This window comes from Polypterus senegalus, chromosome 1, assembly GCF_016835505.1.
Source record: "Polypterus senegalus isolate Bchr_013 chromosome 1, ASM1683550v1, whole genome shotgun sequence".
Taxonomy (NCBI): domain Eukaryota; kingdom Metazoa; phylum Chordata; class Cladistia; order Polypteriformes; family Polypteridae; genus Polypterus; species Polypterus senegalus.
Genome location: NC_053154.1, coordinates 271,039,471 through 271,051,719, shown reverse-complemented (window position 1 = coordinate 271,051,719; position 12,249 = coordinate 271,039,471). Strand labels below are relative to the sequence as shown.

The window sequence follows — 12,249 nt, the reverse complement described above, 5'->3', positions numbered from 1 at the left end:
TTGGTTTGGACATGTGCAGAGGAGAGATGCTGGGTATGTTGGGATGCTAAGGATAGAGCTGCCAGGCAAGAGGAAAAGAGGAAGGCCTAAGCGAAGGTTTATGGATGTGGTGAGAGAGGACATGCAGGTGATGGGTGTAACAGAACAAGATGCAGAGGACAGAAAGATATGGAAGAAGATGATCTGCTGTGGCAACCCCTAATGGGAGCAGCCGAAAGAAGAAGAAGAAGAAGAAAAATGAGCAGAAGAGACACCCAGGTAAACAACACTGAATGGGGAAAGGCTGCAACTACTTTAGCATCAGACCCACTAATTAGTAAATAATGGATTAATTAAACAATTGGAACACCTGGAAAAGCAGAATGAAAATCAAGATGAAAATATTATTAAAAAGAAAAAAAAATATTTCCATATAATTGCTTAGTACATTTTAATATATTTTTTCTTTTTTTAAACAATAATAACATAATTTTTATGTTGTTCCCACCCTGTGACCCTGTATTTAGGATATAGCGAGTTGGATAATGAATGGATGGACATTGTTCCCAAAACACAAAATCTGGGAAGTAACACATCACTTAATTAGCCCAGGAGTCCAATTAAAAACAGAAGCTGGTTGGAACAAAAACCTGCAGCCACAGAGGGTCCCCAAGACCGAGTTTGCCTTAGACATAAACTCAAACATCAAACTTTTTTTCAATTATACTAAAAATGAACTTAATAATAAATCCCACTACAAGAAAAACACTTTATAAATATATATTTTAAATAATTAACTCTGAAGTAAAACTTTAATTATAGGTCACACTAATAGTGTATTATCATATCAGGCATGGCTGACATTGTTTTCTTATTAATTAACAAAAATTAAAAGAAAGGAAAATCAAAACCATAAGTTGGGGTTTAACACTATAATCCTGGTCACACAGCTACCTCCACTGACAAATTTTTGCATTTTCTAATGGGCAAAGCACTGTGCTCTCAAAACAAAAATGTCTATGAAATGCTTGGTTTACTCTGTACAAAATCATAATGATCAAGGCCCTGAAAAATCAAAAAACTACAAATGCCGTTTTTAAACTTCATTATAATAATGTTGAATTTTTTGTGGCGAGGACTGCAACTTCACTTGGGCTGAAGGTTTCCTGCAATGCATATACAATACGTATAGCGATGCAGACTTCACAATACAATACTCCTGACTGTTCGTTAGATAACCCGTGACACTATATTCTTACATCATGATTCAAAAGCAGAATCCATTTAATTAAAAGTTAATATTGCAGAGATTATCATTTTCTTATCATTAAAGTACAGTATACAGTACTTTTAGGGGCATTTAGCATAAATACATTACATTTGAATGTAACAACTTATTGCACGTTGCTTAGCACATGCAAAAAACTAATTTGAATGTATTCTGTACATGTGAAAATAATGATGCTACAAACCTATCACTAGATAGTGCTATTATATCACCATCCTGCACTAATTACTTTGTGGAATTTGTAAAATCCCTCTCTACTCATATAACTTTTCCTCCAGGTATTCAGTAGGCCCCAACATCTCAAAAACTATATGTGAACTGGTGTTCCTGAACTGATTTGAAATTGGCGAGTGTTCTCTACGATAGACTAGCTTCTCATAATAGGATTGCCACCAATATTGACAGAAATGACTCCAGCACCCCATTACTCTGGAATGGAACAAGGGGATTCAGGTAAGAAAATGAATGGATAAAATGTAATCTACACACATACAATCACTTACCTTTTTATCAGTCATTCTAATGATGCTAATTTGAAAGTAGTCTTGAATCTGAAAATTTTCCAAAATAAGCTGGTACTTGTTTGTCTCTTTTGGCTCATTTAGTCTGTCAGGCCAGTATTTATGACACTTGACTCTTCCACGCTCCACTTCTTGAGTCATCATGGCAATAACATTTGATTTATTTTCCCAAACCATTTGCCAGAAAATATCACATGTGCCAGGCAGAGGGCCTTGAGAAGAGATGTAGTAATACTGCTGTGTGCCCACTGACATGCGTATGTAGCTTGCATTGATGTAATCTTGCTTTTTGCCAACTAGGACTCGAGTTTCATCATCTAAGGACAAAACAAGAGAAATTTCTATAATAGGGGACAATTTAATTTGAATAAGAAAAAGTAACTGTGACATACTGTAGAATATAATTGGGCAGCCAATACTTAATAAACATCCATCTAACTATCCATCAATCATCCAACCTGCTATATCCCAACTACAGGGTCACAGGGGTCTGCTGGAGCCAATCCCAGCCAACACAGGGTGCAAGGCAGGAAACAAACCCCGGACAGGGCTCCAGCCCACCGCAGGGTGCACACACACACACACCCCAAGCACATACTACGGACAATTTAGAATCGCCAATGCACCTAACCTGCTTGTCTTTGGACTGTGGGAGGAAACCGGAGCACTCAGAGGAAACCCACACAGACACGGGGAAAATAATGCAAACTCCACCCAGGTCTCCTTACTGCGAGGCAGCAGCGCTACCACTGCGCCACCATGCTGCCCGGTTGTAGATATTCTTCTACATTGATATACACTTAACCAATTTGCCGTGTAACCGATCGACAATTTTCGTGTTAATTCATTTGACTTCATTGTTTCTCAGTGCTAGGATTGCTTGTGGACTCATTTCTTCTGTTGATATCCCTTTGAAATGAAATTCTTCAGTAAGATTTGGACATAATATATGGAGGAATATTTCGGACAAAATGAAATAAATAAATAAATGCGTAAATAAATAAAAGTACTGTGAAATGTGAGCATAAATAAATAAATGTGTCATGAAATGAGAGCCTTAATAAATAAATATGTCATGAAATGAGAGCATAAATAAATAAATGTGTCACGAAATATGTTTTTCGTTGCTTATTTATTTATTTCATTTTGTCCATAACATTCCTGCAAACCGTCATGAAATACGGCTTGAAATAAAACTGTCACCTTCACTCGTCAAAGTTGAGAGGGTGGGCTCTAACACGCCCTCTAGTTACTGATTGGTGAATCGATAGCACAAGAATGAATTAGAAAAATGCTTACTACTGCCGATGAAATGGATTCTGCCGAAGATATTACGTATTTCAGAGAGAGAATTGAAGATTTATCGGAAGAAATGACAATGTTGGCGGCCCTTTTAGACTCGATATAAATTAAACTATTTTTGAAATTATCAAAAAACAGGTGGAACAGACTCTACTACACTCCAGTTCAGGTGACTCAGTTCCCTGCTCTGGACGTCCATCCTTTGACATTCCAGCTGAGTCAATAGAACACCTTCTGTTATGCGGTTTAAAAGTACGACAGATTGCAGATCTGTATGGTGTATCGGAGAAGACGATCACAAGGCGAATGAGCCAGTCTGATATACGGTAAACTGCAACGGCTGTATTAGTTTAGGTACTTTGAAATGGAATGCTCAAAGCAGCTCCAACTAATATTTATTGACTCAGCTGGAATGTCAAAGTATGGACGTCCAGAGCAGAGAACTGAGTCACCTGAACTGGAGTGTAGTAGAGTCCGTTCCACCTGTTCTTTGATAATTTCAAAAATAGTTTAATCTATATCGGAGTCTGAAAGGGCCGCCAACATTGTCATTTCTTCCGATAAATCTTCAATTCTCTCTCTGAAATACGTAGTATCTTCGGCAGAATCCATTTCATCGGCAGTAGTAAGCATTTTTCTAATTCATTCTTGTGCTGTCGATTCACCAATCAGAAACTAGAGGGCGTGTTAGAGCCCACCCTCTCAACTTTGACGAGTGAAGGTGACAGTTTTATTTCAAGCCGTATTTCACGACGGTTTGCAGGAATGTTACGGACAAAATGAAATAAATAAATAAGCAACGAAAAACATATTTTGTGACACATTTATTTATTTATGCTATCATTTCACGATACATTTATTTATTAAGGCTTCATTTCATGATACATTTATTTATTTATGCTCACATTTCACAGTACTTTTATTTATTTACGCGTTTATTTATTTATTTCATTTTGTCCGAAATATTCCTCCATAATAATACGTCTTCTTTAATTGAGAACTTAAAGTGAGGAAAACATCAAAATTTATAAGAGCTGAGAGAGCAGGAAATGTGCCTGTCAAAAGCATTCACATGAATGACATGTGATTGGACCATGTGCGTGTTTGAATATGTTGGAGAGGAGGGTGTGCCCTGAAAAAAATCTCATGTCAAAAGTCTCATCTTGTGGGACTTGAAACAATCTCTTCCAAAAAGACTTGTCTCGTTGCAGGATTTTTTATACAATAGAGAGATAATCATCATTTTCTGTATTATTTATCAAGTCAAAATGGAGTTCAGACATTTTGTCAACTTCAGCTTGTTCTCTTGCAGGTGCACATTGGTCTCTCTTCTGTTCTATTTCATTCACTCGTCTATATTTCGATGTAAAACTAAATATCCAGTGTCACATATTGGCCAGAGAATTAAAGCAATGCCACTTTAATTCTCACCTCTGAGCCTAAACATGTCACTTAACTTGCCTTTGCCATAATAGTAAAAACATACAGTATGTAAAAAATTAAAAAGTATTTTGATGGGAAGGTGCTCTATAAATAAAATGTATTGTTATTTGTTATCCTCACACTATGCTGTATGTACTTTCAGTTGAAAAAACTTTATAGCAAATTATAGCTGAGCCTTTGGAAGGAATATTTTACTGCTCAGTCAACGGCCAAACTTTCTTTGCTGGAGTCTAATCTCTTGAATCCAGGTTCTGTTTGGCTCTGACGTTTATAAGCCTGCAGACATGCCAGCACCACATGTGCACAGAGCTTCACCCTTCATTTCTTGCTCACCCCCAATTTCCTTTGTGGCATCATGCATAATTTATTTACCAAACCACTATGAATAAAATATGAGCCAATGCCTCCAATTAACAAACTAATCTTGGTTTAAGCCCAGGGCCCCTTATTGGCGATGGCTTTCTACTGGGGACTGTAGAAGAAAAAAAAAGAGCTGTAAGTGCACTTTTATTTAAATTGAATTTCAGTGCTAATTTTTTATTGTTTCAACGGAAAAGTTAAAAAAGAGCCATATTTGGAACACAGCAGACAAGACCTTGTCTTCCCTGGGAGGTATCAAAGTTCAAAGAGACATTTGCACATTTTGAACTGTTCCCAAAAATAATAACATATTAAGTCAAAGGCCTCACACTTAGCCAAGTCATATGCTTTATTCAAAACAGACTGCCAGTTAGCGCTAAAATAATAAATACATGATGTATCCAGTGGAGCAGGACCTCTGGTGTTTAAGTTATATAATGAAATGTATTGTGTGTAAAATCTCTATTTTTTGAGGTAAAACATTTATCTGACACTAACGAGTCAGGCTGGGGACAGAACTTGTATTGTTAGCTATCAGACTGGCAGAGGACAATCCCTGTACTTTATAATTGTATTTTATGTTATGTTTTTCACAAGAGTGATGAAAAAACGGTCACATCATACCTTTCACAACAAAGAGCTTAATGTCTGTTATACTTGCTTCATTATCTTCTTGGAAGAATGAGCTGAATGCTTTGCATTATAAATGTCAACAAATTCTAAGACATTATTCTACTGTTTGACAATCTGCAGTATTCTATGACTGAATTCTTTTCAGTTCAGTAACTGAATTGCTTACAATTCTAATTAATTGATTATTAAGTAATTACAGACTAGTGGTAATTCAGGAAAATCATAAAAATACATTTCGCTCAGTCTTCATGTATCCTCAAAATTACAGGAAAAACTTGGGGGTTGGCAGCAGGACTGGCACTACAGCCACCATAAAAAACCTCACACTGTTCCAGTGTGGTGCTGAAGTGTCATCCGCTGCAGTTTGTCATGTGGCGGTGGGGCAAAGGGCTTCCAACCCTTTCAGGTACAGATTTATTGTCACACATGCAGAGTTCAGTAAAATTCTTACTTGCCAGTTCTATCAAGATGTTGCCATTTTTCTGGCAGTATGATCAGCAAGTATTGAAACTTACAAAACATGTATACTACTACACTGAAAAAAGTATAACATTGATGTTGTTCATTCAATGTAAATTTTCTCTTTCAAGCAGCTTAAGATTAGTCATTTAGTGTTGTAGCTTGAAATATTTAGTTTCAGATCTCAATGAAAGTAAAAAAAACTGTCTGTACCAAAGTAAGTTACCGTGGAGGAAATAAACATAAAAATCCTATTTCAGTTAACCTAATATTTCAGGTTGTTCATGTGCTGTGTGGGAGGGGCCGTTTGTATATTCTTCCGCTCAAACTTTCCAGCATCCTGGCTTTCCAACTGCCTAAAAAGAATAACACTTTCCCGAGTGGAGTGGACGTGGCTATACAGGTCTGGTCATTTTCAGCAGCAGACTTTCATAATGGAGGATTTCTGGTAAGTAACCCTGTTTCTCAACTGCTAATTTTAAGTATAAGAACTTGTAATAAAACTTACTCTCAAGAAAGCTGTAGAAACGTTTAATATTTTTTTTTGTTGTATATTTAAGATTTACACTGCAAAATGCTTGTGTATTTGCACTTGATTTTTAAATAAATGTTAAAAGTACAGCAATGGAATGTGTTATATTCATTATATTTTTAATAGCAGGTTATGACAAATAAACCATTTTAAATTGTTACAACTTAAAAAATAGATTTACTTCAGTACAAAACAAGTGAATTGCATCCAATCACTCTAAATGATTTGCCTCAACTTAAAAATTGTGAGTTCAATAAGATAAAAAGAATTACAGTGAACCCTCGTTTATCACGGTTAATCCGTTTCAGACTCTACCGTGATAAATGAATTTTCGCGAAGTAGGATTCTTTATTTATAAATCGAATATTATCGCAGTTAGAGTATAGAAAACCTGTTTACGACCTTCTAAATACGTTTTTTAACATTATTAGAGCCCTCTAGACATGAAATACTGTAACACCCTTTAGTCACCATTACACTCGTATTACCCAATATATTAGACAAAATAAGAGAAAATAAGACATATTAGACATTACAAATATCATATTACTAGGCGCACTCGCCTTTTAAGGCGACCGACTTTTATCCTCAATTTTTGTGCGCTCCATGTGTACATCAGGCATGTAAGTGTAGGGAATGAGAACATCAAAGTGCCCATTCATAACATCTCCCGAAAACCCAAGTTTTATTTTATCCCCTCAAGTGCCTGTCCAAAGTCGTACAATGTCAGCCCGAATCTGTACCACTAAAGAAGGAGTTTGATGCACTAAATAAGATAGATGAGAATAAGCAAGCACCATCTCCCCTGATATTTACTACGCGGTGGGGCATTTGTACTCCATCATTAATTATTTCCAGAGACATAATTTGGTCTATTTTTCCAGCGCATCGCGCACAAAAGCAAGGGAACGATGACAGCACCAGAACTCTGCTCACATTGCGTTGCTTTGTACCTCAAGCCGCAAGTAGTAAGTCTGTAATAAGCGGAATACCGCTACGCTTTGCACTCACGGGACGGAAGGACAATCCTGAACGCTTTTATATAGTAGATTATTGTACTGTACATTTAATTGCACACAAACACACACAGTTCTTACACACAACCACTAATCTATGAAGGCACGGCCTCAGTAGGAGAGTCTTCAGAGGTGGTGCAGTATCTTCAGCAGGTACATTGTTGTCTTCAGTGAAGAAGTACTAGGAGTAGGCAGTGGGTGTCTGGGTGCGCGGCTGAAGAACATCTTGATAGACAGTTGCTGGCACTGTCTTTTCATATGCGTGAGGAGGCTTTTGTAGGGTATTGCCATCTTTAATCATATCCAAGAGTTTCACCTTCTTCTGGATAGTAAGCATCTTCCTCCGGCGCTTAGTTTTATTGTCAGAAGGCTTAGAAAAGCAGCACGTTTAGGAGCCATCGTAGGGCTTAGATAAAAGTTCTCAGAAAGCGCATGCGTAGTGACGTAAGCGTGTATGAGAAAAAAATCGCGATAGAGTGAAGCCGCGAAAGTCGAAGCGTGATATAGCGAGGGATAACTGTATATTGGTTCAGATTGAAAATATTAAGTGTGAATCATTACCTTAATTATTTTAAGTTGAATGGAGGTTATACTTTTTTCAGTGCATATACAGGTAAAATTCCGTTACAAAGAACTCCCATGTTTTGGTGTATCGAAAATGTTGTTGTAATGAGATTCTGTATTTGTTACTATAGTGCTTTCTTTAACTTGCGCCCAGGCGTTTGCAATAATTTCAATAGCTTTTTTCGAAATAATCCTGCCTACAGGATTAGCTGAGAGACACAGAATAGCTTTGAGCCTGCTGTTGCCACGGCAAACGATAAACAGTCTTCCATAGACGCGGAGATCGGACTTTGGGACGCTCTTCGGCGTGCTGTCTAGTTAGGGGAGGTCCCAAGAGAGTTTACAAACCTCACATTTTCTTGAATGAGTGCCACATTAATAGGAATGTTTCTTGAACAAGCATCACTGAACCACATAAAAACTGCTTTTTCGATGTCTTCAAATGCAGCAGTTCACATACGTTTGCAACCAGAGATTTTTCTTCTTTTTTTGCCCGGTCTTTCAAGAAAGTTGACAGCGTCGATGGTGAAATTCCTAATTCACTGGCATTCACTGTAATGGAATTTTACCTGTAGCAGCTGATACCCATGAAATGTGATAAGTATTAAAATTGTGATTTCTGGAATTTAGTTCTCAACACAAAAGTTACTTGTATTGGCATTTAAAGTTACTGAAACGCCATCTATACAATAAATCGGCAGTACGTTTCTTTCAGCCCTGTGTAACCTGCTGCACGATTTAATGGCGGCTGCATTGTGATTGATAAACAAAGTCTAAAGATTTTTTGTGACAAGCCAAACAAAAATGCATGCTGAAATGCTGTAGTTGGTGGGGAATGGAGAGTTTTGTTTTGGGGTTTCAGAGCTGGCTAAAGGCAGCAATACAGTTACTATAATAGGGTGCTGCAGGCTTCCTTCACTCCTAGCACATTCATCTGCTTATGTGCAGCTTTCAAAAGCAAATTGTGCTGTTCTAGATGTCTCTCTAAGCATTCACCCAATAAGTGTGTTATAATTAGGGGTATAACGGTTCACATGGATGTATTGAACCGTTTCGGTTTTGCATGTTCGGTTCGGTCCACTTGCGTACCGTTTCGGTTATATTTTATGCATTTTTTCTCATTAAATCTATTACTAGTGCGATCTAAGCACCCCAAGCGGAACTAAAGTCTTGGGTGAGTTTCCGCACGGACGCCTCTGAGTGTCGGACACTGGATGAGGGAGAGGCGCGCCAGTAGCTCGCAGACGTGACAAATGGGGTTATGGCAAATGCAAGCGAGAAGCCTGAGCTAGAAGACCCTCCCAGCTCATTACGTTCTCCTGTCTGGGAACACTTTGGCTTCCCCGTTAAAGTTACCGATGGACAACGGCAAGTGGATAAATCCAAAGTTGTTTGTCGACATTGTTCCACCACGGAGATCGGGTACGCTGCAGGAAACACGTCTAATATGTTAACACACTTAAAACGGCACCATCCATCTGTGAATGTTTCCTCTACAAGAAAGAAAACCAGCTTGGTGCAAACAGTAACACCGATAACTTCAGCTTTTAAACAACATCTAGCGAGCAACTCTGACCGGACCAAAGCAATAACACATGGTATTGGAGTCTTCATTGCTACGGGATCACCTCCAGCTAAGAAGTCTGTAATGACTGAACTTTTTGGTGAACTTTTCCAGAGACAGGGGGGAAGTAGTAAACCAACCCTTTTGGAGCAGGTCCAAGAAGAGGTCAGTAAGTACAGAGCTTCAGGGTGCCCTTCCCTTGAAGCTGATCCTCTTCTTTGGTGGAAAGGCAATGAGGCTACATACCCACACATAGCAAAACTTGCAAAGCGTTACCTCTGTATTCCAGCTACCTCTGTTGCTAGTGAACGGGTCTTCTCCACTGCTGGAGATATTGTCACTGCAACCAGATCTGTGCTTTCTGCAGAAAATGTGGATAAATTAATCTTTCTAGCCAAAAACTTTAAGCTTGAATAGTTTTATTTGTCATATTCAGGCTGTTGCGACTACATGTTCAAAGTTTACATTTGTTACTTGTTTATTTAAATTGTTACAATAGTTTTAAAAACTCAGAGTCTAATTTATTTGAAATATCACCCAAATGGGTCGCTTTAATTTATTTATACAAATTCTATTGTTTGTAATTTGTTTTTAAATAAAAGCATTTCAAGTCATTTTTTTCCTGCCTTTTTTGTACCGAAAATTAACCGAACCGAGTACCTCAAGAAAGTGAACCGAACCGAAATTACATTTTAGTGTACCGTTACACCCCTAGTTATAATAATATAAATCCAAAATAACAAAAAGATATTAATGAGAAAAAAACATAAGCTTGTATATATATATATATATAGTAAATCCTCACTATAAATGGTTTCCATTCCCGCAGATTGACTTATGAGCCATCATAAAAGTGTAAACTATTTCTCAACCCCTGGGGTCCAAATCCACCTATTCGTGGATAAGGTCCTCACTTTCAGCCAGGGGATGGGCATCATGGGGTTGTATTCACAGCCATAAGAAGCAGAAATGGATCAATATGTTTCTTCCGTGCACCTAGAGGTATAGGAAAGCTGCTGAACTCCATTTATTAAGGAATAACAAGGAATTCCCAGTAAGTGTGGGTCATAATCTTGCACTAATTAAGTCCGTGTCCTTTTTGCAAACCTCCCTTTGATACTCTCAATTGGATGGTTTAATGAGCCCCTCGGATCAACTGCACTGATCATTACACACAGCCTTTGGTGGAGCACCTAGAAGACCATCAAACTTGACTATAGAGGAAGTAAAAGTTGTAACAGTGTCTCTACAGATGAACCTGTGGAAGGATAACTACAGAGCTTCAAAGGGCAAGAGCAGGCCTGTTTACCTGCTGCTGGTTCCCCGAGATGGTGTCCCAGTGGAACATAACCAGTTTTTCCTATAGAATCAATGCTTCAGTATCTATGGGTTTTTTTTAGGAAGTAACCCCTGCGGATAATGAGAATTGATTGAGATATTGTTATGGATTGACTGGCATCCTGGACAGGGTCGAAACCATTCTCATACCAGGATGGTGTAGCATTCCCTGCATCAGCCAAGTAACTGGCATGGAGGGCCACTGTAACAGAGGATATGCTGAGACTGGCATACTGGCAGCAACCTTTTACCCAGCAGTAAGACCAGAAGAAATGAGAGACAGTGGGAGATTACCTCCCATGTTCATGTCATTCCCTCTTATCACAGGTGGCAGCATCCTTCTTAATGAGCCCCTGCCTGGATGCCCATTGGACAGTATGAGAATTGTGTCAGGGCAGCTGTTGGGAGGTTGAATCCAGTGTTCCAGGGTAGTTCTGCCTGACCTGGAAATGCTACCTGGAGACAATGGTTTGACCCCAGAAGTTGTGCTGTCCACGTCACCCAGGGAGGGGTAGTTGTGCATGGAGGAAGAAGTAAAGAGTTGTGAATTTCTGAGGTTGTAGTATGGATGGAGAAGATGCTTTTATTTAAGTGTTATATATACAGTGCCTGTAAAAATTATTCACCCCTTTGGAAGTTTTCATATCTTAATGTTATACAACCTTGAATCGCAGTGGAATTAAATAGTTTTTTTTTTTGACACTGATCAACTTGAAAAGACTATTTATACTATATATAATTGACCATATAAGTATTCACCTCTTCGAGTCAGTATTAAGTAGACGGACCTTTGTCGGCCATGACAGCCTTGAGTCTGAGTGCACAAGTCTTGGTCTTTGCACATCTCGACACTGAAATTTTTCACCATTTGTCTTGGAAAAACTTCTCAAGTTCTGTCAAGCTGCATAGGGATTGAGAGTGAATAGCTTTTTTCACATCCAGTCATAAATACTCAAGTGAATTGAGATCTGGACTATGACTCGGCTACTCGAGGACAGTTGTTTTTAGACCACTCCTGTGCAGATTTGACTTTCTGCTTGAGGTCGTATATCTTGGTGAAAAACAAATTTTCTCCCAAGGCATATATTCCTTGCGGACTGCATCAGGATTTCCTTGTATTTTTCTGTATTAATTTACTCCTTTATCTCAAAAGCCTTTCAAAGCCTGCTGCTGGGAAGCATTCTGACCACATGATGCTACCACCACTGTGCTAAATGGCTGGAATGGTGTTTTTTATAAATATGCAGTGT

The 12,249-nt window shown here is 38.3% G+C and overlaps 1 protein-coding gene across 1 annotated transcript in view; it reads right to left on the bottom strand.

The window, feature by feature from the left end:
- Nucleotides 1-12,249, bottom strand: part of ptpn20 (protein tyrosine phosphatase non-receptor type 20) — a 219,501-nt gene that overhangs the window by 9,158 nt on the left and 198,094 nt on the right. Inside the window, 1 exon segment of the mRNA XM_039735251.1 lies at nt 1,771-2,105. Within this exon segment, the coding sequence (XP_039591185.1) occupies nt 1,771-2,105 (335 nt within the window).